Source organism: Calypte anna, chromosome 1 (genome assembly GCF_003957555.1).
Source record: "Calypte anna isolate BGI_N300 chromosome 1, bCalAnn1_v1.p, whole genome shotgun sequence".
In the NCBI taxonomy this organism is placed as follows: domain Eukaryota; kingdom Metazoa; phylum Chordata; class Aves; order Apodiformes; family Trochilidae; genus Calypte; species Calypte anna.
In genome coordinates, this window is record NC_044244.1 from 106,456,977 (window position 1) to 106,484,941 (window position 27,965).

General features: G+C 38.3%; 2 protein-coding genes across 14 annotated transcripts in view; one reads left to right on the forward strand and one right to left on the reverse strand.

Annotated features, from left to right (window-relative positions):
* Window positions 1-23,901, forward strand: part of LOC103531075 (trifunctional purine biosynthetic protein adenosine-3-like) — a 53,851-nt gene extending 29,950 nt beyond the window's left edge. The window contains exon 22 of the mRNA XM_030469591.1: window positions 23,840-23,901. The gene's annotated coding sequence lies outside the window, so the exon portion shown is untranslated. The remainder of the gene's footprint in view (window positions 1-23,839) is intronic.
* The window catches only part of LOC103531042 (trifunctional purine biosynthetic protein adenosine-3), a 42,393-nt gene that overhangs the window by 3,408 nt on the left and 11,020 nt on the right, over window positions 1-27,965 (reverse strand). For all 13 annotated transcript variants that reach the window (XM_030469584.1, XM_030469583.1, XM_030469585.1 and 10 more), the window contains 18 exons: window positions 25,664-25,759; window positions 24,840-25,014; window positions 24,032-24,143; window positions 22,837-22,905; window positions 20,744-20,869; window positions 19,790-19,877; window positions 19,300-19,385; window positions 18,551-18,719; window positions 17,730-17,961; window positions 14,947-15,041; window positions 13,687-13,796; window positions 12,897-13,095; window positions 8,704-8,952; window positions 8,193-8,345; window positions 6,613-6,816; window positions 6,172-6,303; window positions 5,420-5,550; window positions 3,709-3,850 (listed from right to left, as the gene is read on the reverse strand). In XM_030469584.1, coding sequence (XP_030325444.1) covers window positions 3,709-3,850; window positions 5,420-5,550; window positions 6,172-6,303; window positions 6,613-6,816; window positions 8,193-8,345; window positions 8,704-8,952; window positions 12,897-13,095; window positions 13,687-13,796; window positions 14,947-15,041; window positions 17,730-17,961; window positions 18,551-18,719; window positions 19,300-19,385; window positions 19,790-19,877; window positions 20,744-20,869; window positions 22,837-22,905; window positions 24,032-24,143; window positions 24,840-25,014; window positions 25,664-25,759 — 2,568 coding nt within the window. The remainder of the gene's footprint in view (window positions 1-3,708; window positions 3,851-5,419; window positions 5,551-6,171; window positions 6,304-6,612; window positions 6,817-8,192; window positions 8,346-8,703; window positions 8,953-12,896; window positions 13,096-13,686; window positions 13,797-14,946; window positions 15,042-17,729; window positions 17,962-18,550; window positions 18,720-19,299; window positions 19,386-19,789; window positions 19,878-20,743; window positions 20,870-22,836; window positions 22,906-24,031; window positions 24,144-24,839; window positions 25,015-25,663; window positions 25,760-27,965) is intronic.

The window sequence follows — 27,965 nt, forward strand, 5'->3', positions numbered from 1 at the left end:
ATCACAGACTCGTCCGTGACAAGGCTAAAATTCTTTAGCCTGGACTTCTCCTCCACACCTGTTTTGGCTTAATAATAGACAACAGCTGCTCATATAGGAGTCCTTCTCTCTGCCCTTCTGAAAAGCATGTCTACCACTAGTATTTTCCATGTGGAAAGTTGGCTGAAGGATTCTGAAATCGATAAGGTAACTGTAATGCTCAACCAGGTGCAACCACAGTTACAACACCGGGAAGCCTCTAGCTTATGTTGATTGCCCTTAGAAGAGAAAGCAAATGCCTGAGCTCCTACCTAGCTGTAACGTGCAGGAAAGTGGCTGCCTGTAACCTCAGGGTCTCACCACTACAGCAATGTAATGGTTAAACCACAAGAAAACCTCCTTTCTTCTGGCAGACTTCCCCCCATCTGCTCCCAATATATCCGTGACAAATTCACTGGCCCATTCTGGACCAGTGTGAAGTCAGAAGGTGCTTGACAGCCCTAGATCTTCTTTTAGGTTCAATAAAAACACTTATAGGATTAAAAAAAAAAAAGTGGCCATCAGTACTATTTATAACACAGCGTGCTGTGCCCACGCTGCCTGTGTGTGCCTGTGTTTAGGCAGGCTGTGTGACACAAGGACTCACAGAACACCACCTAAATGCCAAGCAGCGAGACTGAGCTGACAGATGCTGTCGGAGGCAGCCCAGTACCAAAATAGAGGCTCGTGATTTCCTCATGTGAAGGGAGGGCCATTTCTGGCAGCATGATGTGAAACTTGCACTCTCACCCCAATTGTCTCATGCAGTTACTGACCTATGTGACTTAAAGAGGCAAACATATTCATAGAATCATAGAACTGGCTGGGTTGGAAGGGACCTCAGAGATCATCAAGTCCAACCCTTGATCCACTACAGTTGCAGTTACCAGCCCATGGCACTGAGTGCCACATCCAGTCTCTTTGTAAATATCTCCAGGGACGGAGAATCCACTACTTCCCTGGGCAGCCCATTCCAGTGTCTGATCACCCTCTCAGTAAAGAAATTCTTTCTAATATCCAACCTAAACCTCCTCCGGCACAACTTAAGACCATGCTCTCTTGTCTTGCTGAGAGTTGCCTGGGAAAAGAGACCAACCCCCACTTGGCTCCAACCTCCTTTCAGGGAGTTGTAGAGAGTGATTGACTGATCTTTAACAATATCTCAAATATGTTTTGGATCCCCAAAATACTCCTCCAACATCTCTCCAGCTGCTGCTTGGGCAAAAAAAGTATTGTGGTGAGCTGAAAAAAACACTCTGCACTTCTGCCAGAATTTCCCCAGCTTTTCAATACAGTGCTATCACTTCTCTAAAGGAAAGTAGTTTTTTGTTTGCTTAGTTCTATTTTATTTTTTTCAATATGTCCTTTATGTTAACATTCAAAATAAACATTTCAGGGCCATTAAACAAGATACTTTCATGACTAACTTCAAAACTATGACTTTTTGACTGAAGGAGAAAGGAAAACTAACAGCTTTTAAAAGAGAAGAAACAAGAATTGATTGTGATGGGACGGTTTAGGTTATTCTGACTGGGTCAGTGTTTTACAGCAGGCTCCTGTGAGTTGCCACAGATCTCTGAGCTGAAATGAGTGTTTGAGCTCACATCTAAGACCTGACTGACGGATACTCTTGGTCAGAGCTCAGGTAGGTTACTGTTTTCAAGCTCAGTTCAGGGCTGGACCTTTAAAACCATGAATTAATCAGTGCAGCCATCCAGTACTGAAGAGAGCATCTTTTGCTCTCAGGTCAGTCATATGTGCAACACACGTTCTGCACTGTGCAAGGCAACCATCACAGGTGGAAGTGGCATCCCTAAATCAGAGGAAACTAAGCTCATCCTTTATTTGGACAAGATCTTTGCACTAGTAAAAGTTCTTTTCTGTCCCGTACACAGATACTCTACTCAAAACACATCTTTCATAATGAAGATGCCTCTCTCCTAACTACAGATGTCTACAGCACAGACATTTATGTCTTCATCTTCTGGACTTCGTAATGAATTGAGAGAAACAAAACCAGTTCCTCTGACTTACTTCACTTGACAGCTTTAGCATAAAATGAACTGCCTCCTAAAAATACCTATTTTGCTCCCCTCATTTTTTAAAAGGAGGTTTGAAAAATTGTTCAGGTGTTAAAGGTCTGTGTTATAGGTACACTCAGGGTAACACCCAGGGTAACACAAAGTCACTGTGTGAACAACAAAGGCCACCCAGAAACCTGTAATGTGTATAGGCTGACCAGCCTTTAACTGGTAGGTATGAGGAAAAACTGGTTTAAGTAACTATGACTGAACCCAAAGCAGAGCAAACAGGGAGAAGAGCAGCTGCCTCTGTGTGATTCAGGACCCCCTAAAAGAAACTGAGCTAAGAAGATGAATTTAACAGCTGGGGGAGGGAGAAGTGAAGTGTGCAGAGGTGTTACCAGTCTCTAACAAAAACCTGGAACAACTATAGAAGATAACCAGAAGGGAGACAGTGTGAAAACTTTGGACAAGTAAAAGCTGAATCTGCCTGTGAACCTACCCACCCTCAGATTCAGACAGGTCTTGGGAAGTCTAACCAGAATCATAGAATCATAGAATCATCTGGGTTGGAAGGGACCTCTGAGATCATCAAGTCCAACCCTTGATCCACTGCCACTGTGGTTACCAGACAATGGAACTGAGTGCCACATTCAGTCTCTTTTTAAATATATCCGGGGATGGAGAATCCACTACTTCCCTGGGCAGCCCATTCCAATGCTTGATCACCCTCTCTGTAAAGATTTTTTCCTCATATCCAACTTAAACCTCCCCTGGCAGAGCTTAAGTCCATGCCCTCTTGTCTTACTGATGGCTGCCTGGGAGAAGAGACCGACCCCCCCCTGGCTACCCCCTCCTTTCAGGGAGCTGTAGAGAGTGATGAGGTCTGCCCTGAGCCTCCTCTTCTCCAGGCTGAACAGCCCCAGCTCCCTCAGCCCTTCCTCACAGGACTTGTGCTGGATCCCTTCACAGCCTCCTTGCTCTTCTCTGGACCTGCTCCAGCACCTCAATCTCTTCCTGAACTGAGGGGCCCAGAACTGGACACAGGACTCGAGGTGTGGCCTCACCAGTGCTGAGTACAGGGGCAGAATCACTTCCTTGGACCTGCTGGCCACGCTGTTCCTGATGCAGGCCAGGATGCCACTGGCCTTCTTGGCCACCTGGGCACACTGCTGGCTCATGCTCAGCTTCCAGAAGGCCATCAGGAACTTGTTAACAGGAACTGCACATCTCTGCTTAGTTTTGCAGCTTTGTGTGCAGCCAAGGCAGCTCCTCTCTTAGGGGAAGGAACTCTCAGTGGCTGGATGCACCCCTCCCCAACCAACACTTAACTGCCTAGGTAACAATTTGCTCTGTATCTCATGTTAGCAGGGGCCTAAAGTTTTTACAGCCTTATCTTAGAATATTTTCTAATAAATCAAAGACCACAAGATCTGTGTCTGCCTTTGGCTTCCTTAAACATCCATGGAAATGGCAGAGGGAAAAGGAAAAACACTCTTTCTCATCCTTTTTCTTACAAGAAGGGAAATGTCTAGTTTCCTGCCAACCCAGAATTGATTGTAGTCTGTATTCTATATTCTGTATTTTTTCAATTTTCTTTTTCCTGGGCTAAGCTATAAAATTATTTTTTTTCTTTTTGTAATTTCATACACTACTATGCTGTGCTTACCTTCCCATTTTTTGACAAAAGGACCTGACAGTATTCGCATAAATCCAGCCAGACAGATCAGTTCAACTGAGAATTCCTCAAGCACTTTATCAACTGCACTGTCAAATTCAGTGCGACTTCCAAATGATTTATGGTCAATAACCTGTGAAAATCCAAAAGATGAAGAAATATGGATATAGTGTTACTTTAATTGAAATGCCTTTAGAGCACAATGAAGTGGTACCCTGCAGTAATAAACAAAAAACAAATAAACCTCCACATGTAGTTTAAATTAGGTGCACATACACAGCAAGAAGAGCATTTCATAAATGCATGCAGCTAACAGACAAACATGCAGTCTTTATTCCTATTCACACAGAGCAATCATCAGAATAAATAAGGGGTTTCTTTTACTAGGCCCCCAGCTGTAGGTCCCAGTATCTGACCACAATTTAACAGCCTCCAAATGTAGGTGGTTAAGATAACCTAAAGTCTGAGAATTATTTCACTCAATTTAAGGCCTCTGATAGTTTTAAGCAGGTGAGCCTTGCAAAAAATTGTATTGCAAAACCTCAAAGGAAAGGCTAATCACAAGCTGGCAAAGCAGCCCCTACTGCAAAAGGTCACTATAACCAAGTATTTTCCATCCAGGCTACATTGCCTAATTTAAACAGGAAGAAGGCAGTGTTGTGTAAACATCCACAGCCTTATAAATAAAAATACCTGTTAATCCCTACCAGATATACCACAGTGGCATACTTAAATATCACAAAGTAGTTCTGAAAAACCAGAGCTGATTAGCTGAAAAGCTGGCCGAGGGCACTAGAAATAGAGCCCAGCTCAACACTGGGCTGAATTCTGCTGTGAACTACAAGGTAGTAAGTGACAAAGCACATTCCTCTCTGTGTCTCTGTGTCATGACTCAGAAACTTTCCATCTTAAATATCAAGATCATAATCTCTCCAATGCTGTATTTTTTTTTCTCCTCATATGTTTGTTCTTCACCCACAGACTACAGACATACTTCTGATCTTTGTATCCTCCCAAGCAAGAGACAGCAGCACTAACAAGCAGATCCTGTCACTATCCCAGTTAATAGCAAAGCTTGTTCTGGGTTCAGATCTTCCATATGCCTGTAGTTAGCAGTGAAAAAGGACTGTAAAATGCTACTAAGTCAGAGCAGTGGCATTTCACATCTATAATACACATAAATGGCTGCACAAAGGGCAAAGCAACACAGAACTGGATCCAGTGACACTGAGGAAAATGTGGTTTGCTCTGAGTGAATCCTGGAGAGTTCAAAGCAATACCCAGGGAGTCAGTGGAAGGTCCCACTGAGTTTGGCCTCTCTATTTTATTCAAGTGAACTATCATGTCTGTTTTGCATATAATTTTAGCATTAAATGCAGATAGGAAGAGCCTGTTACTTCAGGCAAATGCAAAATGCACTTCAGTTAAATAAATGGCAAAGTTTCAACTGTAACCATGAAAGTTTTGTGCAAGTTTAATATAACGACTATTCCTGCAACATCTCTGAGAAGGGAAAAGAATTTTATTTCCCATTTGAGGTAGTTTGCCCAAGGACACAGGTTCATGACAAACATTGAAAAAAAAAGCTAAAGGCTTCCTGTCAAACCATCTCTTACCCTAGAAAAACTCATTATCTCACAGTACCTTCCTGCTGTAGTCAGAGCTAATGATGGCTCATTTTAAAAAGATAAGAAATACTTACCCTTGTAGGAATACCAGCTTTTTCAGCTTTCCTTAACCCCTCCACACCAGCTTTGTTAGAAATAACAAGGATTATTTGTGCAAAACTGCTGGACTTCTTTGTGCTATTTATGAGCGCTTCCAGGTTTGTGCCTATGAGTGAAAAAATAATTAATTACTTTAAAGTCTTTCCTGAAAAATAAATACAATTAATAGAGTTTTAAACAAAAAGTAGTATGAGTGAGACCCAATCCAAAACCCACTGATGTTAATAACAAACTTTTTTTTTACTAATTTTACTGGGAGCTGAATTTGACAGCTGGATTCTACTATTTAAATTTCTATTCTATTTGACAGATAGTAACTTTACATTTACATTTTTAAAGCAATTACATTTTTAAACTGCAATTTTTGGCATTGGAATGATGGTATACATCTTAGCAAGCGAGACTACGGGAACCCTGGAAGATCCTGTAGGGAAAGAAGAAATTCTGGTCTATTTGTGAAAGAACCTATAGTGTTCTATAACCTATAGTTATAGGTTGCCTGAAAGCAGAAACATGCCAAAATTTGTAGATCATAGGAACACAGATGCAATTCATAGTCACTTTGCAGAGAATGTTAAAGATTGTTGTTTGTGACTGAAATAAATCCAAAGGCAAAATCTGTTCTGCCTATTTGTTAATGAAAGCCTGCTAGAAGCCTATCAGGACTTATAGAGATTTTGAATCTGGGATGAAGTTTTACACTGCAGTAAAGAATATAAACTCTCACCTGTTCCAGAGATGAGGACAGCAACCTTCACTTTGTTTGTCTGGTTTTTGCCTTGGATATGGCTGTGCAGAGACAGTGACCTATTTGCTTGCAAGGCTTGAAGCATATTATGTACTTGAACACGTTCAGAGCCTGAACATGTACAAGAAAAAAACAACAAACCCAACATGTAAATAAAGGGAGAAACGGAGAGAGGAGAAAAGCACACATGAAAAGAGATTAGTGGCACTACTTTACTTCTCATTCTTTATTGCTGACATTGCTAAGCACACATTCTATGAACAAAGACTGAAATTGTGAGGACTCCCTGTTTAATACCTTGTGATAAAAACCCATGGAGGTGACAATTAAGGTATTTGCAGCTAACCTCCATGAAGACCCACCAGCTAAGGCATTTAGATCTGGGTTTTTGCATTGAAAAGAAAATGAAAATCTAATAACCTTTTTGCAGTGAGACAACTTTCCCAATGAGCCAGGCTGTCTCTTGTCTCTGTACATCCTTGAGGACCTGCTGAGCCAGCTCCTTCTGAACTACCAAGACAGCACCGATCCCACAGTTAAATGTTCGAGCCATTTCCTCCTCAGAGAGGTCCCCTTCTCTATGGAGCCAGCAAAAGATTTCAGGAATCTTCCACGTAAGAGCATCTGAAGGGAATTGAAAACACAAATGAAGAGTGGAAATCACTACCAGTGGAAAAAAAAAAAATTACTAGAGCATCAAGAGGGAAGATATGGGTGAAAAGCACAGGAACAGTTCCACAGCAGCACTAGCTTGAGTGAAATCAGCTTCCATGCACAGGAATAGGATGTTTTTTTCCTTCCTTACTGAAAAAGTGTTTCAAGTAGAAAGAAGTGTCACTCTGGGAGGAAATAAACCATTCTTGCTCCTATGTTTAATCTGTTAAGCAGTAATTCAAAACAGGCTGTGAGGCAGTCTTTGGAAAATCCTCTTCATGAAAGTGACAACTCTGCTTCTTGAGAAACTATTGTACCAGAAGGACAGCCTTAGAAAACGTCACAACAAAAGTCTCACACTGCCCCCAACCCCAGCAAGGTAAAGATGGTTTACAGCAGCATGAGAAATGTTTCTGGACAAGCCACTAAAAGAACTCTGAAGACAGTATATTTCTTTCTCATCATGTTATGTTTTAAATGGTATTAACCTCATTTATACATACTAGTACCTACTGGGGGCCACTGTTCAAAGTCTCAAGTGTAAGAAATATTTACATGCAGTTCTGAGGTGCAAAACTCAGTCTTAGTTCCCTTACTTTATTCTACAGCCCAATGAGCACTGCATAACCCATAGTAAGTCAATTACCTTTCCCCACTACACTTTCTCCTGAAGTGAAATACTCCTTCTAGTATACCCGATGAGATTTTGGTGAGGATTAATTAAGGTGTGTTGAATAGCAAGAGACATACTTGAGCTAGTAAGCATATTTGCTAATCAAAGACTTCACGAGTAGATTAAGGTTAGATATGAGGAAAAAATTCTTCACTGTGAGGGTAGTAAGACTCTGGAATAGGTTGCCTAGGGAGGTTGTTAGTGCCCATCCCTGGCAGTGTTCAAGGCCAGGTTGGATGAAGTCTTGTGCAACCTGGTCTGGTGGGAGGTGTCCCTGCCCATGCAGGGGGGTTGGATCTTGATGATCTTTTAGGTCCCTTCCAACCCCAACCATTCAGTCTAAATCAATCAATCTAAAATACTGACAGCTCACTTTGGGATGCTTTAAAGTTTTTTGCAAATATGGATAGAGTTTCCTTAAAAATCCTGTCCAGTACACCATTAGGGGAAGTGTCCTCAATGAGTAGCAGTTTTAAGAGGACAAAGTGTTTTGACTGGCTCTGTTTCAGGCACAAGGAGAAATTAAGCAACAATGAAGAAAAAGTCCAAGTTACTTTTAGACAGGCAAACCTAGCTCTTAAAGTGGAAGTCAGCTGACATGTCCCCATGTACACGGTTTACCTCAATCCATATTAACATGCAGCTATTTTTACAGTTTTTCTTTTTATCTCACCTAAAACAACACCACAGGAATCTGGGAGAACTCTTGGTATGTTTTCCAGCAAGCCCCCTCCAGTGATGTGGGCATAGGCTTTCACATGGCCTGAGCGAAGGACAGGCAACAGAGTCTTACTGTAGATCTTAGTTGGGGTTAACAAGAGATCTCCTGCAGATGAAAGAGGGTGAAAGATAACCAGTTACAGCACAGAAAGACATGTTAATCAATATGAAATTGAGGAAATCTCAAAATATTATTTTTCTAGATACTAATGAGCATTGTACTACAGAGCAAACCACAATGTTCTACCCTTTTTAGCACAGAATTAGTTATTTATTCCAATCCCTTATTTTCTTTCCTGCATGTGATGGAAAAAAAAAGACTAGAGCATGTTCAAGAACAGAATAATTTTTTTTTAGTGCCTTATACAAGTAACAAAAGCAAAGGCACAGAAGTAACAGTTGTGTCACAGCTGCCCATTCAGAAGTTCCAGTTCTAATGCAAAAAATGGCATTGTAAGTGGTACCTAATGTCTGGTCGCCAGACATGCCAACTGGAGAAGAGAAATCAAATGATGACTCTTCCACAATCTTCCTTACAAGGCTGTAGCCATTGCTGTGAACCCCAGAGGAAGCTACTCCAATAACCACATCTCCATCAGCAATTCTCTCCAGCTGGGGCAGCATCTGTCCTCGCTCCACTGCACCAACAGCAAAGCCAGCCAGATCATACTCTCCAGGTGGATACATGCCTGGCATTTCAGCAGTTTCACCCCCTGTGGGAAACAATAAGAGAGAAAGGGGGTGTTAGAAAAACATTGGGACCAGTAGGCATGCAATTTTTCAAAGTTTTAAACTCATAAGACATTAACAGACTGAGTTTTTTCAATTAAATTAACAGAATTAAAACCACATTTGTCACAGGCCTTTCAATTGAACAAGCAATAAAAAATTGGGAAAGAACTTTCCCTCCCTCACTCTGACAACTGGTATCAAATTGCTGTGCATTCACATCTTAAAATCAAAGCATGTATTTAGTGCTTCATATTTCCAAACCTCTGCCATGAAAAACATATAAGAGATAAAATAAATCCATACAGGAGCATCAAAGGAACAACATAGCTTTTAGTCTCACTTGCTTTCATGAAGAGTTGGCACACAGCACTATCCTGTCTGCCTCTCCTAGCCACACCTCGCCATCGTTATATCACCAACTCTGACTCAGTCTAAGGGTTGCAGACTCTTTTGGGAGCACACCTCTAAAAGAGCACCTTTCCTACCCATCTGTGCAGATGAATTGTTGCCTAGGCTATTAGCTTGTATCTTGATTATTAGACATCCTTGGGTTCTATCCTTGATAACCTTATTTTATCTGGCTGACCTCATTCAGAGTGCAGTCTAAAAAGGTAATTTCCCCAGCCTGCAGAGAAAGGCACATCACTCCTCACACATTTTCTCTACACACACATATACCATGCTGGCTGCCCTTCAGATATTCACTGCTGAACACCTGGGTTCTGCCTGACACAGTCTCATTCAGCCTAAAGAGGGGACCTTGCTGTGTTTGGTGCATGAAATGGGCATTGCTGCTCACTTCAAAGTATTCCATACAGGCATTTTCACACTAGGCCCTCATACTGGAGGATAATATCCTCACAGTCATCTCATTATTCTCCTTCCAAACTCGCTGCTGGTCATGATGGCTACAAAAGCATACCTGCTGGTGTATTATGAGCTCTGCCCAACATGCTGACCAACTCCCTCTTATTTTGGTTTTGCATCACCAGGTTTCAGTCAATACAAAATTCTTCTGTTCCCAGGAAGTGTCCCTGGAGGGCTCCAAATTTACCTGAGTGATGGTGGAATCTGCTCTTGTTATCAGAGCTGGACACTGCCCAATGCCTAGATTCTCTGAAAGCTTTTCCAGGCTCCTACATTCCATTGCTGTAATCAACTTTAAAATCAAAATTCATTTGCTTAGTTTGGTTGTAATCTGTATTTAATAATGCTTGTGCAAAAGCAAATATGTAGATATCAAGTGGTGTCCTGAGCTTAAGGTGGCTGAGCTGAATATTCAGCTATTGTATTGCAGAAATGTAAGGTAGGAATTTAGGAACTTCAAACCTGACTTCTATGGGATCATTCTATGCAAAGACAGATACAATGCTCTGTGAGTGCACAGTGAAATGGAAGTGTGGAGGTGGAGCCCAAACTGAAATTTATTTCAATGATCCAGGCTACAGAAAAGCATTTCCTCTTTAGGTTCAGAGTTACTGCATCAGCTCTGTCCTTTCTTTTCTTAGAGTGCCAGAAATTGGGGGAGAAATCATGGTTGTTGCATTTATGAATTAGGACTTATTTTTATATTAGCACAAAAAGATATTTACAATTTTGAGAAATTACAACATCCAAAGCCCTTTGTAGTTTTAAAGTCTTGCAATTTTAAATAAAATCATGATATTTCTGTTAGTAATTTCACAAGATTTCACATAAAGTATTTATCCTGCAATATGAATGGTGTGATTACATTTGAGAACACCTCAAGATAAATATAAAGCTGACTAGAAACGACCTCCAAGTGACACGCTCCCACTTAGAAAACTTTTGTTAGTGACTTTCTTAAAGAATTGGAAAAAAAGAAAGAGAAATCCTAATCTCAATCTTAATCCTAATCATATCCCCAATCCTAATCTTAATCCAAATCCTAATCTCAATATTAATCCCAATCCTATTCCTAATCCCAATCCTATTCCTAACCCCAATCCACATCTTGATCCCAAATCCTAATCCTAATCCCAATCACAAGATCAACCTTAATACCTTAATATCAACCTAACACCAACCTTAATCCTAATCCTAATACCCAATCCCAAAACTAATATCAATCTTAATCCTAATACCAACCCAATCTTAATCCTAATCCCAACATAATCCCAATCTTAATCCTAATCCCAATCCTAACCCTAATCACAACCCATTATAAATATTAATCACAATCCTAACCTTAATCCTAATCCTAATCCCAATTTAATCTTAATCCCAACCCAATCTTAATCCTAATCCCAACCCAATCCTAACATTAATCCTAATCCCAATCCCAATGTAATCTTAATCCCAATCCAATGTTAATCCTAATCCCAACCCAATCTAACCTTAATCCTAATCCCAACTTAATCTTAATCCTAATCTCAATACAATCCCAATATTGATCATAATCTCAATATAATCCCAATATTAGTCCTAATCCCAGTCTCAATCCCAATCCTAATTGTAATCCTAATCCCATTTTAATTTAATCATAATCCCAATTTAATCTTAATCCTAATCCCAATACACATCCTAATCCTAATCCCAATCCAATGCTAATCTTAATCCCATTACAATCCCAATCTTAATCCTAATCCTAATAGCAATCCTAATATTAATACTAATCCCAACCCAATCTTAATCCCAATCCTAATGTTAATCCTAATCCCAACCCAATTATAATCTAAATCCTAATCCTATAATCCTAATCAGAACCCAATCTTAATCCCAATCATAATCTTAATCCTAATCCCAACCCAATCTTAATCCTAATCATAATCTTGATCCTAATCCCAATCTTAATCCTAATCCCAACACCAATCCCAATTTTAACCCAATCCTAATCTTAATCCCAATATTAATCCTAATCCCAACCCCAACCCAATCTTAATCATAATCCTAATCCCAATCTTAATCCTAATCCCAACACCAATTCCAATTCTAACCCAATCCTAATCTTAATCTTAATACTGAGTTGAACAGCTTTAAAGCTGTATTTTTTTAGATTAACAAAGTGAAATATTGTATCATTTTCACGGATAACAAGATTACTGTATATCAGAATAGATACATAAACTGGTAGTAAAATGTGATATGCAATTGTATTATATGGCTGAAAAGGAAAATGTTTAAATTCAAGTCTTAACACCTTCAAACATCCAGGTCTTTAGCAAGTCTTCAGTAGACAAATAGTTTTCCATTGATTTTGTAACAATTGAACCTCATTTCTTTTATGTTTCTGTCTTGTGGTTAACTTCTGTGTCCTAAGTTATGAGCTCCAGCTGATGCTCTTGTTGCATTTATAAGGACATGCTCTGGCTTTCTATTTTTATGAAGCCTGTGGAACACAACAGCTGTGAGATCTCTGCCTTTCTTGTCAAATTTGGATAAAATCAGCCAAGATGTTCAAAGTATAAGATGTGTGTACTATCCATGCACACATGGATGTGTGCATGCATAGTAACACATATAAATCTTATTTCTTGAAGAAAACTTGAGGATTTCCTTTAGGATAAAGGATAAAAATATACAAAGCCATTTGGCATATTTTATAATTTACTTGAAAAATACAAAGAAATAAACCACAAATTGTCAGTTTTCTAGGTAGCTGCTGTAGCTGCAAAGTTCAATGAAAATATATAAGAAAATTTATATGCAAATATAAATAGTAGATTAGAGTATATATATGTATATATACTCTATTTTTATAAATATAAGTTGTAGGCATTTGTAGAGTACTGTCTTCTTCCAGTGGGTAGAGATTATGTTCTCTGAAGGCAAAGATACCTGACGCTTTCTGGTTTTTCTCTCACTCCTCTAAGATTATCCAAGAGTAGGAAAATAAGCATATTAAAATCAATTATTAGGAGATTGCATAAGATTTTTCATATCCTTCAAAGAAGAATTTTCATACCCAAAAGAGCACATCCTGCCTTTTTGCAAGCTTCAGCTATTCCTGCAACAACACTCTGAGCCACTCCGACGTCGAGTTTGCCACAGGCAAAATAGTCAAGGAAGAAGAGGGGCTCTGCTCCTTGAGCCAGGATGTCATTGACACACATGGCAACCAGGTCCTCACCAATTGTGTCATGTTTCTTACACACTTGTGCAACCTGCAAAACACAGCAAAGAGAACCCAACAGTTAGCTCTGAGAAACTGCAACACAACCAAAGGAACACGGGGATCAAAATCACACGGTTCTTCTCAGATGCTTTTTGAGGAGCAGCTTCAGTTGTTATCTTCTCTACAAGACTCTCCTAACATTTTTTCTTTTTGGAATTATTACTTTCTTAATTGACAAGTGCACAAAAGGCACTTTATAGAAAGGGGATGAACTGGAAAAGGTTTTGTTGTAGCTTCTGTAAACTCAATAGCAAACACATAATCAAATGCTTTTCCACGTAAGTGATCTTTTTGAAGCTGGAGACTCTACCTTAATGAAACAGTGTTCCTGGTCATGTACTTAGTATTAAAATTAGTTATTTAAGCATCATTTCTAGTATGACTATTTACTTGCCAGAAGTTAGATGTCTATTTAATTCCTTTGTTTGAGGATGAAAATTTCATTTTTCATTCCCCTTTTAGAAATACAAATAGGTATTTGTAAAAGACAATTGATATCTTCTGCTAAAACATTAATGATGTGATTAAGCATCTTTCCATCCGTCCTATTTTCCTGCCTTTACATGGACTTTCACATTACCTTGAGTTTTGTGCCAACACCATCAGTTCCAGATACCAAGATAGGATCTCTGTAACCAGCTGCTTTCAAATCAAAGAGGCCAGCAAAGCCTCCAAGTTCCGCACTGCAGCCTGCCAGCCAGAAAACAGGAAAAAAAAAAAAAGAACTTTTACTTTCATGGGTCTCTCCAGGATCTCCAACACAAATTCTCCCTGGTGTCTATCAAAATTACTTCACTCTGTAATCATAAAACTTTTCTCTAATATTTAGAGCCTCTTCGCAGAGGCATGCGAGCTGCTAATCCTCCTAAGTCTGCTTTATCTTCTTTCTTCATTATTACCTAAGGCTACAAATCCAAAACCTTGTGATTGAATATTCAATAATTACTGAGACTGATATATTCCCCCTTTACACCTTTTCCAGAAAAATACTACAGGAATTATGGTAACAGACTGAAACCCATTGCCCTCTGGGAAGAGATGATAAACAGGTATTTTCCAAGTGAACTTCCTTATCTATTTGTTAATACTGCTACAGAGTATATTAAGACTCCTTGTTCCTAAGATTCGTTACAATGGCTAAGGATGGAAACCTTAAAACTAAAAGTGTTTAAAGCCCAAGAGTGAAACAAACTTTAGTGGAAAACACTACAAATGCTAAGAAGTGAGGAGTTGTACCAGTGTGTTTGTTTTCTATGTATATCTGACCTTGTGTGAAGGCTCTCAGTTAATTTCGAGTAAAAGAGTTAATATACACATGACAGATATTACAAGGACTTCCTAGAGCAAGATGTGCCAGAGAACACAACAACAACAACAAAAAAAAGGACAAACTTATTCTGTTTTAACCAAGCAAAGAGTCTTCTGTATCTATTGCAAGTAAGATTATCTCTGAGGAATTCTACTACTTGTACACCTTTCTAAACATTTCTTTGCAGAAATTTCATAGCTCATTGTGGAAAAAATAATAAACCATGTAATCAAAAATAGCACTCAGTGGTAAATGCTGGCATTTAGGTTTTTTGAGTGCTCAGCTGTATTCTCTAGAATCCTTGACACATAAGATTCAGAAAATAAGAGTTTAGAGTCATTTTGAGAAGAAAATATGTCAATTTAATGAAATACACTTTTAAGCAATCCCAAGTGTTTCCTTACCACAGATATTTCTTGTGTAATCTAGAAACTTGAGAACATATAAATAGGAGTTTTTTGTATCAAGAAGAAATGATAAGCCTCATTGCCATGAACAGACTGAAACAGAAATAGAAGGTTCAAGTCTTACCTGACCTTGATGTGGCTGCAGCTAGGGGTTTAATTTTCTGAACCAAAGTATTCCCTGCTACAATGTCTACCCCACTGTTTTTGTAAGTCAGGCCTCTGAAAGATTGTTAAAAAAAATGTTAGGGTAGTCGATTACTGAATGCATAGACATATGTTTAAAAATATTTACTTCTTTACATCACTGTGTCACTAAGAGGATTAATCATACAGAATCATATTCTGCTGTCAAGTACAATAATTTTTCTTCTTGTACATAACTCTGCCCATATAAAATAATTTCCAAGTACTACAGTATTCATTTCAGGAAGGGTCAATGCCTCAGAGGCTAATGTTTTTTGCTGTTTGGAACCTGACCTCTCACATACACCTAAAGATAAGGAGTATTACACCAAAGAAAGAAAACTGCATGGATCTGCACCACAGAGAGTTTGCCACGAGCAGTATTCAGATAGTTCCAGATACCTTGAAGGCAGCATTAGAGCTTCAGCATTATATGCTATCCAATAAAATGCCAAGATAAAAGCCAACCACAAAACAATCCTACAAGAAGTCTGTAGAATAATGGATCTGATTTTGCAAGCTTTGAATACCTCATCTGGACAAGGAGCCATCAGTAGGATCATTCCTATGCTAAAAAATAGAATGCTGGGTCAGACCACCAAAGCACCTTTCAGGATCAAATTCAAGTTATCTTTTCAGAACAGAACTATCACATCAGTCAGCAGTCCTCCGTGATACTTTTGAGAACTTTATGAGAGGTTACCTCTCCTTATCACCTCAAATGATACTACCACAAAACCAATCACGCTACTCTTTTACTTACACTGACTTGCTATTCAGGTGTAAATTTCTAAGTTTATTTAAAAAAGAACTAAGTACCTAAGGTTTGTTTTAGTAAAATAAAAAGAAATGTCCATAAGCTCCATGTTTTATTTCTACGTACAGCCATACCATACAGAAAATACCCTTACTACAACATGGGGTTTGTAACTTGTCTGCCCATATGACTGACTGTATCATAGATAAGTTACAGAGGGACATTTTCACTTTGGAGACAGTGAGTTTAATAGTTTTTAAATACCAGTTGTAGCAAACATATCTTACTCCAGTTAAGCAGGTTTTTTTTCTACACTGTGAGTGGCATAAACCAGGCTATTTTAGGTTCATACCTATTTTGGCTGTCTTATTGATGTGATTCAGTATTAAGTTTAAATTCTAAGTGTGAAACACACCATTGATTAACAAGGATACATACAACAAAACTGGCCAGAGAGCTGTGGTTACAGGAAAATACAAAGATATCTGCGCTCACATGATATCACTGCTCAAAAATTTGCAAGAGGAAAATAATTATAAGCAGCAGCTGTCCAGCCTGAAGAGTCAAGGGAATATTAGCCTGCAATAACATCAGACCAGTCAGACCCTCTCAGTCTGAATGTGCTAAATATGGAACACATTTTCACCTTATTTTTAAAACCATGGTAGCCATTTTGACTCCTTAAAAGAATTGTTCTACAGTATCTTTTTTTACATAAATATTCTGGATATTTTCACAAAGTGAAATGCATATGATGACTTAATCCTGCAAATCTGCCAAGAAGAGGTGGGTCCCCAACTTTATGGAGCCAACCATTACCCTTCCTTAGCTGTGTGCAAGACGGAGTCCAAAGTGAAATGTGCCTGACTGTTAAAGCAGCCAATTTCAGGATGTCTGAGCAAAAGTGGGTGCAAACTCAAGGACAGTGAAACAGGCACTGACTGAACAGTTTCCAGGAGTGTCCTTCAAAAGCTAAGGACACTCCAGCCACACGGGCTCTCCAGTCAAGAATATTGCCAGCCACAGTCCTTGAACTCAGTGATTTAGAGAACTATCTATTAAAGTACCTTCTTCTCTTGCCTCACAAAATGATTTGATTTTTTTCCAGCTACAATACAAATACCAACTATATGTTTTCACATAAATTTCACAAAAGATGCACAGTAGCTGAGAGAGAAATAAGACTAGATACCAGTGCCCTTGTTCATTTAGTAAGTTTATTGACCACAATTTTACAATATACTACTTGGTATACACTGTCAGCAAAAATGAAACTCTTACTATCTGCTTCATAGGCTACAAGAGAACCTATTACCAAAAGTTATGTTTTGAGCTAACTGGAAACAAGGCAGGCAGATATGCTTCATATTAGGTAAAAATCAGTCTGCAAACCTGCAAGAAGCTCTCAATAACAGAAGAGAGACAGTAGGATACACTGCTTTAAAAAAACCCACACCTACACCATTTGAAGACTGTTTAACTGAATACTGTAAAAAATGAAGGTATAAAAATAAAAAGGAGGGATAAATTCTAGCCATGGTGTTAGGCAGCTCTTCCATTAAAATGCATATCCCAACAAAGCAGGGGTCACAGGACCGCTTTAACCATTTCTAAAGACTCTAAAATGAACCAAAAAACATGTAATACAAACGAAGAGCAAAAGCTACAGTTTAGACCCCAAGGTTCACCTTCGCTACAACAGACATAACAGAGACAGAAACATCACAAGTTACTCCTGTGTACTGGTCATTGTAGTTTAACTCAGACTTGGGAGAATAAGAACACGAATGAAAGAGCCATCAAAAAGCCTGTTTCTTCCTTGGCTGGGCTTGCTTAGATTGCTCACAAGGATGCTAGTTAAAAGTCATTATGCATAGTATCGATATTAACTTATTAATGTAAGCTATTAATGTCCTTAAGTCCCTTTTCCACCAGTTACTTCCATTTCAAGTATTTCAAATATCTACCTGGATTGTTTCAGGAAACCTATAGCCCGATAGCCAATGTCCTTTCTATAAATGGCACCATTGAAGAGTATGGCTGCTACTCCTCTGTTGGCTTCTTGCAGTGCTGTCATTAGATCCTCTTTAATAGCAGTTACTGTAAGGACTCTTCCACCATTAGTCACCACTTTACCATCCTTGAGGGATGTGCCTGCATGGAACACCTCCAGTCCTAGTTGTTTAGCCTTAGAAAGTCCTGTGATTGTTGTCAAATAAAATAAATGCAGAAAAATTGGTTGATTAGAACATTCTCAATTAATTTACAGATTAACAGATACCCAACACTTACTGACTGTTTACAAACCACAGCCCAATTCAGTGTGATCAAGCTGGGAGAGAGGAATAGATTTGTATATAGTATGTTTTGAGGTGAGACAATCTACCGTTCTGAAGGTCAGAGACACAGAAAGGGGTATTCTGCTGAAACATTTACATATAGCATTTAATTCAAGCTGGATTTTACACTTCACTGCATAGAGACCAGAAAACATATCAGCGTCTATAATATGTAAGAATTGGTGATCATCCCAGAACAACTTTGACACATATTAAAGAAATGGTACAGAATTTAACAATATAGTGCAGAGATTTGAAAATGCTAGAGGTGCATTTCCAATAAAATTTGATGTGTGAAAATTCAGTTTCCTCTTGCTGACCCATAACCACAAGATCTGAAGTTTCTGTGAATCTGAGTTACACTGATTCACCTTCATCTTGCAAAAAGAGGGAATAAAGAGAGAAGAGGAGAGTAACCAGACTTCTGCAGACTCTCCTACCATATTTACCTGTTATTTCCAAGCCCTTGGGATATGTTCCTGGATACCCTTTGCTAGCCATGACCACGGTCACAGCTGCACTGTCTTCAAACCAAACTGGCATGGAACTAGACAGCGTTTTATTGATAACAGCTTGCATAACCTCATATAAATCACTTTTCAACAGGGGAAGAATTACCTATAAAAATATAGATTAGCAAATTAGAGAAAAAATGTACACGGTAACATATTTTCTTCACTGAGCTTTTAAAAATACTAATGCAACAAATAAGCTTGCTCATATTCTGTATTTTCACACATGTGCATAATTTATGTACCTTTAAAAATACGCTTCCATGAAGATAATTTCTATGAATAAAAGAATTGCTCCCATATGGAGGGACAAAGATAGAGACCAGGGAACCCTCTTTGTTCTGAAGAATGGAAATGAAGGGTTTTGCTCCACTTGTCAACAGGGAGTAAGGAAGTATTCACTTCTCTAATAAAATAAAAAAATCTAACTCCACTCCAGGAAAGATAGGAAAGTGCTAACTTTCACTCCAGCTTACCCTTGGAAAGCCTCCATAACCTGCTGAAATCTGTCCTGGAATGGAACGATTGATAACAGACCTGCTGTCTTGAATAAATAAACCAAATATTTTAAATCTCAGTGTAGTTAGCTGATTATTCATCTGAAAGTTAGTTAAGAATAATGGTAGATGGTAACAGGCATTCTCCTCCCATAATGACAAACAGTATCTACCTACAAAATAACTCACCTGACATTCTGGGTCACCAAATCTGCAGTTAAATTCTAGAACTTTAGGTCCATCTTTTGTAAGCATTAATCCAGCATAAAGCACACCTGGAATAAAAAAAATATATGAAAAGCTATCTAAACAACTACATTTGTCATTTGTTTTTAATTTATTCATAACAGCCTTAAAAACGGTGCCACCTATATTAATTTAAAAGCAGGATGTTAAGACTTTAGAAATGTTAAAATATATCAGGCAGAAACAGTTGTGGTTACAATGCTAAATCCTACTGTCATATATTGTCCTTTCTGGTATTCCTCAAGGATTATTCCTTGTTAATAAGATTTTATCCATTGATTTCAATAGACTCTAAATCAAGCCACTGACACTAAACCCAGTTTCTAAACAGATCTAAGTTATCTTTGTTAAGTTGCAGTGTGAGGGAGGTGTATGAAGAGGACAAAGTAAAAAAGTGTATTTATGCTTAAAAAGCCCAAACCTCTGAACATACCAGAATACGGGACACCTTCTTTCCTCATGCCATCAACAGTTTTCTGAAGAACAGTATCTCTTACTTTCTGAAGTAAATCTTTAGAAATCTAATAAAACAGGATTAGAAAAAAACATTTGAAAAAGTGCATGATTTATCCTTCTGTGATGGCTAGTGCTTTTAAGAACCAAGCAGAACACTTGGATGGTCTCTTGCTCACTACAAAACATCTCATACAACAGCAAGCTAGTATGTTTTTCTCTCTCTTCAGACACCATCCCACAGCATTAAACAATTGTCTGTATTTCTTCAGACAATTTTCCATGCTTACACTGACACATGCAAGCAAACCCAATGGATTCACTGGAAAAAAACATTTGTATGGACATCCGAGATAAGGCCCCCCAAAGACAAATTGTGGTTGGAAAATACAGGGATGAATGGTCAAATTTTACTCAGTTAACAAGATAAACAGCTTTCTGTATGAACAAAACCTATAACTTTTTTGAACTTAAAAGAACTCTGTCCATAACACGGGTGAATCGAACATAAAGTAAGTCCTTTTGCAAACAGTTCCTTGCCAAACAGAAACCACGCTGGCTTGAAGTACAGCAAGTGAACTAAGCTCATTATTTGTTTAGTTTGGAGCAAGATAAAAATGTGGGTTTAAGCACTTAGTTCTGACAACCAGTATTTCATAATACTTAAAACCCAAATCAAAAGGCCAAGTTGCAGAAGTAACATTTCCACCTTTCTAATTAAAAGTAATTCAATGGAAATATCCTCCTCTTTAGAGAAACAATTTTAAATTATGGACTTTAACTCTGCCTGGTTTTGGCAACTATTTCTATCCACAGGAGCCTCCTCTCTTCACCTTCCTGTTCATCCTGGTGGAACTAAAAATTCACACATGCTTTCCATACTGCAGCTGTAGCACAGCTTTAGTGAAACATCTCCTTGTCAATACATTTTTACCTGAGGTGTTGGGGAATAAGCTCCCATCCCACCAGTGTTAGGGCCTTCATCACCATCCATTAATCGTTTGTGGTCCTGAGCTGGAGGCATGGGAGCAACTGTGATGCCATCAGTGAAACACAAACACTAGAAAACAAAGAGATAATTACACACCACTGTATGATTAAAATAAAAATGCAAAAAAGTGCAAACATACTTGATATTCAGTGTTGCAAAGAGCTATTTTACAGTGTAAATTCTGTATACCTGCTAAAACAAACTGCAGCATTCTAATGTTTCCCTTTTCCCTCAGGAAGCACTGCCTCAGTTTACATGACATTTCTACAGAAATTAACTTTCACATAAACATATAGCAAAAATTATAGCGTAACATCAGTAGTTGTAATGAAAAGAAATACTCAAAAGGTTAAAAAAAATTAAATACTCCAAAGTGTATACTACTACTACTACTTATTCCCTCCCCCTTCCTCCCTTCTGCCCCGGAAGGAAGGCATTACATTCCTTTCAAGATTTCCTTTTCCTTGTTGATAAAACAATTTACTTTTGAATTATAGATTACTTGTATATATATATTTATTCTCAGTATCTTCATAATAAGCCTGCTGGCATCTGCTGTAACTGGATGATGACAGACAAGGCAAGCAGAATTCAGAAAAACATTTTACATCTGTAATTTAAAAACCAGCAAAGATTCCCCAACAAAACCTGAAGATACCAAATATTAATATATTTTTAAATACAGTAATTTGCAGAAGGTGAATTATTTTGACGAGCCAAGCAAGCAGATTTTTTTCTTCATTGTCAGTCATCATAGAAAAAATCCCTTTCAACTGCATGTTTACATTATTGTGTTATATAATGATAAGTCTGATAGCATTCTAAGGACTAATTAAGAGTATTACATATTTTCCACCTGTGAATGAAGATCTGGATAACTCCATACTTTAAAAAAAGGGCAAACCAACCAGGAAAGAATAAGGATGACCAATATCTGCATGTCTAATTTCTTCATATGAGATAGGAAACCAGACTATGCAGAGACTGGCAATGGTTGGAGATGATCACCTACTTTTATAAATACCCCCACCTCCAAGATGAATGTTCACAACACCCAGTATAAGTCAATTCCAGATCCAGGACTTGGGAACCTGAGCTGGTACTTGGCTGTTCTACTTTGTAACACACTTTGCAGGTGTTAAGCTCCCTGGCCACTTTAAAACCTAGGCTCTAATTGTACTTTTCTCCTTCATGCTCTGCTAATTAAATGAGATACAATTTTTTTGACCAAAGGAGCTGAGTCAGCTTAAAATTAAGATTATGGTCTCTTTACATCTGTGGAGTACATCAGTACTGTCGAATCATTCAACCACCTTTGGTCCCAGATCCTTCTTTCCTGGCTGCACTTCTACTTTTCAATCTCTCTGGCAATGAAACTGGTTCAAGAAGACTCTGCCACCACATGTCTTGAGCTGATTGTTCCCTTGTTCTAAAGGAGTTTACTGCTCCCTCATGATGCAGTTCAACACATTCCCTTCATCAGCAAATCTGATTAAGGAGTCTCCATCCTGCATTATTCCAACCACTCCCTGCCTTCCTCTGCACTTCACCATCCTGGATGAAGGCACTGGGCTCTAAACCAGAACACAGAAAACATGCAAGGTAGTGGTGTTGACTGCTTTGAAACAAGGTCTTTAGGTTGTAGCTTCACAAACAGGTAACAAGTATACCTGAATCAATGGCGAACAGCAGTGAAGAAGTAGCAATATGGAAGGGACATCCTATGCTTTGATGTCAGGGAAATCATAACACAGAACAGCACACTCAACAACACTCAACAGTTTTAAGATTTGATTCTATTTTTCCATGTGGCAAAGCTGTTTTGAGATATTTTTATTTAATTTTAATTATTTTAACAGACTGCAGAAACTTGATTAGCACATCTGTTTATAATGAATACAGTTTTATTTATAAGCAGCTATTTTTAATTTAAATAAAAAATCTCTTACACAGCCCTGCTGTAGGTACTAACATGGCCTTTCCAAAATAGTTTAGAACAGGTATAATCAAAGGATTAGAATGAGATGCATACTTACAGAAACTTCTTCTCCTTCAAGAAGTTCTTCAACAACAACAGTTTCTCCAGCTGTGCCAAAAGTCTTGTCCTACAGTAAAACCAAAATTCTTGAAGTTCGGTTTTAATTATTTTAAAATATTCAAAATGCAATTAAAAAAGTATTTCTAATAAAGCAAGAAAAATGCATGGTTTTGATACTCCTAATCCATTCTCCATCCTCAGTATGTCAGCAATGGTAAAATTTTTGCTCCTATTTTTTGTTCATTCTTATATAAATGCAGATTTATGCTTGAGAGTAATAGTGACTGTCAAGTCTTTAATCTGAGCTTTTACTTTGTAAGAAAAAGTGCAACTCTATAGAATACATTGGAAGGGGGCAACACTTTCATATTCCAATGAAATGTTTTCATATTCCAATGACTGCATATTTAGGCAATTAAGAACCACCAGCTTACAGTGACAAGATAATTTTGTGGGTCTATGAGACTCTCATAAACATTTTGTTCAAAACTCTGGGACACACGTTACCATGTAGTTCTCCAATAATCATACACACACACCAAAATGTGAATGCAGACACTATATTTTGACTCTCAAAATACAAGTGTCTCAGATAATGTCTCCTATGAATCAGTATAGCTATAGATGCTGTGCTGCTGATACCAGATGAGGACCTGACCTATAAATGTGTTATTTTCCAGCTCTGTTCCTAACTGTTCAGATGAAATTGCTTCTTTTTGCTTCTCCTCAGATTCTGATGGACCTAATGTATATTTTGACTCCCCCACCTAAAGATATATATCCCACAGTAATTTTTCTACACATGTAAGTGCTATGTGACTGGAGTCCTAAAGCTGATGTTGCTTGTCAAGATCCAGCACAATCATGGTTTTAATATTACTGCACTGTGGTGTTTGATTACAGCAGTCTCAAGTGGTAAAGAAAAAAAAAAAAAAAAAAAGGGAATCCATATGGAAATAAATGTGGATTTTCATTAAGAATTATTTTATTTTAGCCTACAGGAACTGTTGAGAAAGAGTACACTGCTTCAAGAAACATATATGACAGACAGAGCTTCACAGCTATTCAAATAATGGGTAAGAGACTTGATGACTTTTAGCCAAATTTCAATTACATAAAGAATATCTCGGAGACTGAGATGGTCTTATTTTGTGTGAGAACTCCTCTAGTTAGCACATGAGATTTCTACTCACCTGCATGATTTCAGTCACAGCTTTGCAAGCTGCTTCTTTGTCCGAAGCCACAACAACTCCTTTGCCAGCTGCAAGGCCACTGGCTTTCACAACAAGAGCTGGAAAGTTTGCACTTCAAAGATACAGAAGAGAGATTCAACAGTAAACTCTGTAGAGCTGTAGTGCAAATATATTTTGTAGGCATTTTGAACATTTGGATAGTTGAAAGACCAAAATGCTTCCCAGTTTTCATAGCAACCGCTTTACCTTATTGAATAAAACACAAATAAAAACCAGGCTTCTCTTGTTATCCTATGCTTGCAAAGGATTCCTGCCTCCTGCTTTTTCCCTACTTCCAAATCTTGTTACTGTTAGGAAAGGTTGCTTTCCTTTTAATAATACGCTGTTCTGTCATTTTTGGGTGACCTGGTTTGTATTCTGATGAGTAAAACATCATTTGCTGAGTAAGTCTCCAGTGTAGAATTTATATTTCTGGAGAGAAGGTACAAAGAAAGCAGAACATGTGACTATCATACTGTAAGCTGCGTTTCCACAATTGGCAATTTTATAAAAAAAACTCAGCTTATCCTATATTCTCCTGTGAACTGAACACTGAACTTTATTTTCATTCAAGAGTGGTAAATAAGAGCCATTTAATTATCAAATTTTTTTGCAGTATGATAGTCTTATCAGACTGTTCTTTAAAACCTTTACAGATGTTCTACCACCAGCAGAAGTACTGATGCATTAGTAACCATTAGATTGTTTTGAATACCTAGCACACTGTACACTGTTGTAAAAAATATTTCAAAAATTACAAGAATTTTACCTGTTAATAAAGTTACATGCTGCTTTAGGATCTGTAAAAGATTTCCATCTTGCAGTTGGAATCCCATGACGATCCAAAAAGGCTTTGGTAAAGCTCTTACTGGACTCCAGCTGAGCTGCCTTTGCTGTTGGACCAAAACACCTTACTCCAGCAGCTGTCAAGTCATCAACAATACCTAAAAATGGTAACACATAAAACTTTCATAAATCATCAGATGATTTATAGGAGTCGTGTAGTCTAAATCTACAGATGCACTGATTTGCTGGAACAAGTGATGATAAGATACCATCATTCCTGTAATAACTGGGGCTAATAAGATCTGCTGCATTTAGTGAAAAATGAAATTTTCCCCTTCTTTCACTATAGCTTTTAGCTAAAAAGTTGACAGTAGTATTTTGTGAAGATGACAATCATTGATCACGTAGAAGGTTAAAACGGAAAAATTATCAACAAATTTACATATTTTTTTTTTTTACCCAGTCCCAATTTACTGTTATTTCAAAAAATAAAAATTCCATAGGAAAACCAAACCTCTAGTTATGGCTCCTATATGGAAACACTTTGATACTTCTTTTACTATTCCCATGCACTTAAGAAGAAACAACATTTAAGAATGTAATTGTTACATTGCTCATGCAATAACCTTCAGAAATTAATCTTCATCATAACACAACCTTGAGCTTCAGGGAAAGCCATGGAGGATCTGTTTACATTCCTATTGAAGACATTCAGATACTGTTGAGTGGTGCACAGAAGATGAGGACTAAAATCTACTTTTCTGCCTAAGTTATGAAGGCTGTGATTTTTAGCTTGCTTTCTCTTACCAGCAGCAAGAGGAGCCTCTGGACCAACCACAACCAGCCCGATTTCCTGATCTTTGCAGAATTGGGCAAGTGCAGCATGATTGCTGACTGAAACAGCTGTCAAAGATACAAAAGGGAGGCAAGATTGCATTAATTACTGTTGCTTAGCATTTATTTATCACATGATGCTAAAAGAGCATTTTACCACTCACAATTCTACATTCTGAACAGCAAGTCACTGTGAATTTGGAATAGTGAGGCATGCACTAATATAAAGACTTGCTCCTGATGCTTGTACCAAAATACACCACCAAACCCCTCAGCAGTGCCTGCAGCTCTATGTGCTATAGATAAGAAAAATTGTTTCTGGTTCCCTTACACTGCCATGCAGTAAATGGTTCTCACCTCCAAAACATTCTGTTTGACAGCACAAGAAGCTGTCAAAACACAAAGGATGCAAGTGAAAAGTAACTCATGAGCACAAAAAGAAAAAGAATATTTAACCAGTCTCCTTCCTGAGCAGGGTGACCACAAAATGTTACATAAACGTGTGCCAGTACCGTGTAGGGGACAGGAAGAATTGGCTGGTGGTGGGATTGCAACCATCCATTTTCTTTTTTCCTTTCTTTCTGTAGTGCAAGCTTAAAATTGCCACATTAAACTGTGACCCCACTGAAACAAAGTGGGATTTGAACATTTTTTCTTACATTAGGCTGAACTTCTTATAAGCAGTTGATGTAATTATCAGTAAGGGTATTTGGTCTTAGGTTTCTAGGACTGTTATCTTGCCATAAACAAACATTTAATATGAGGTGCCAAAAACTAAGCAAACAGAAGAAAAAATCTTGCATGACAGACAATTTCAAGTGTCATGATTAAAAATTTACACAAAGGCAATGCAATTCCACCACTTTTATCAAGAATAAATAAAGCCAAGGTCTGCAGAGGATGGGAACATGAACCCAGAGAGAGTCAAAGAAGAGGTGAGTGCACCCCAGCATGGATTGGCTGCCCCTGCAGGGAGGAGACCAATACATCAGGGCACAACAAAGGCTGGCACAGGGAACAGGGTACAGCACAGACCCTTCTTGCAGCTGGACTACTTTGCTTCAAGTGTTGTCTGTTATCTCCTGTTAGTGACTGCACTGGCAAGCATGCCAGCAGCTGTCTCTTCCAGATTGTTTCCAGGGAAGCGATGGGAAAGAAGCAGCTTCTGCTGGACAAACAGATGTAATATTGTGGTAATAGTGTGTTGGTGTCTACTGTGCTCCTGCCACCCTGTATTAATAAACTGCTTGCTTCCACAACAGAAGGAGCCATTTGTACCTAAGGGATGGCATAAAAGCAACTTTCTTGAACCTGGGTTTTGTTAGTAGATTTACCCTGTTTGGAAAGAAAATTTTTACTGTGAGAGTGGTAAAAACATGGAACAAATTGCCCAGAGAGGTGGTAGATGCCCCATACCTGGAAACATTTAAGGTCAGTCTGGATGGGGCATTGAGCAACCTGATCTAGTTGAAGATGTCCTTGCTCACTGCAGGGGGCTTAGACTAGATGACCTTTAAAGGTCCTTTTCAACCCAAACCATTTCATGATTCTAAAAAGTTTGACTAAATAATAAAGATTACATTCTTGATATATATTTAACAGTTTAATTATTTTGTTCCACCAATATTTTTAAACAAGTAGAAGCAAAGGTCTTTGACTTCTGTGTGTGATTTATATCAATTGGCTTCAGGGTCACAAGGGAGCCAAACCAAAAGCATGACACACTTGGCTTTAAAGTACTGATTAACATAAAGGTCAATATTGTCTTTCTGTCCCACAGTGCTGTTGTGAAAGCAGACAAAGAACAGCATATTCTCACCAAAGAGAGCAGGAGCTCTGATGAGTCACTGAAGAGGGACAATCCCTCTTCCCCACAATACTAATCCATGCAAAGGGAACAAGGAAAGGCATGACCCCTTAAGGTGATGGCTCTTCACATCCCAAATTGTCTTGCCACTGGCCTGATCTACCAGTAACACAAACAGTGAATATGGCACAAGGTTCACCTGATGTGGAAATGTCCTAGTAAGAAATGGAAAGGGCTAAATCACACAGTTAACAAGTAATTTTAACTTTCCCACCCAAACATCATTTTCCTCAGGACACAGACTGAAAGGGAATGTTTTGTAGCTGTGTTTCACTGCTCAGAATGACAGCTACACATTCCTTTTGACCTAGACAGAAGGACCTTGGGCCAAGATTTTCAAAGCTAGGGATTAAAGTTAAATAAGATTCTATGCAACACTGAGAGCTAAAATGGGATGGAAGGGGTGTC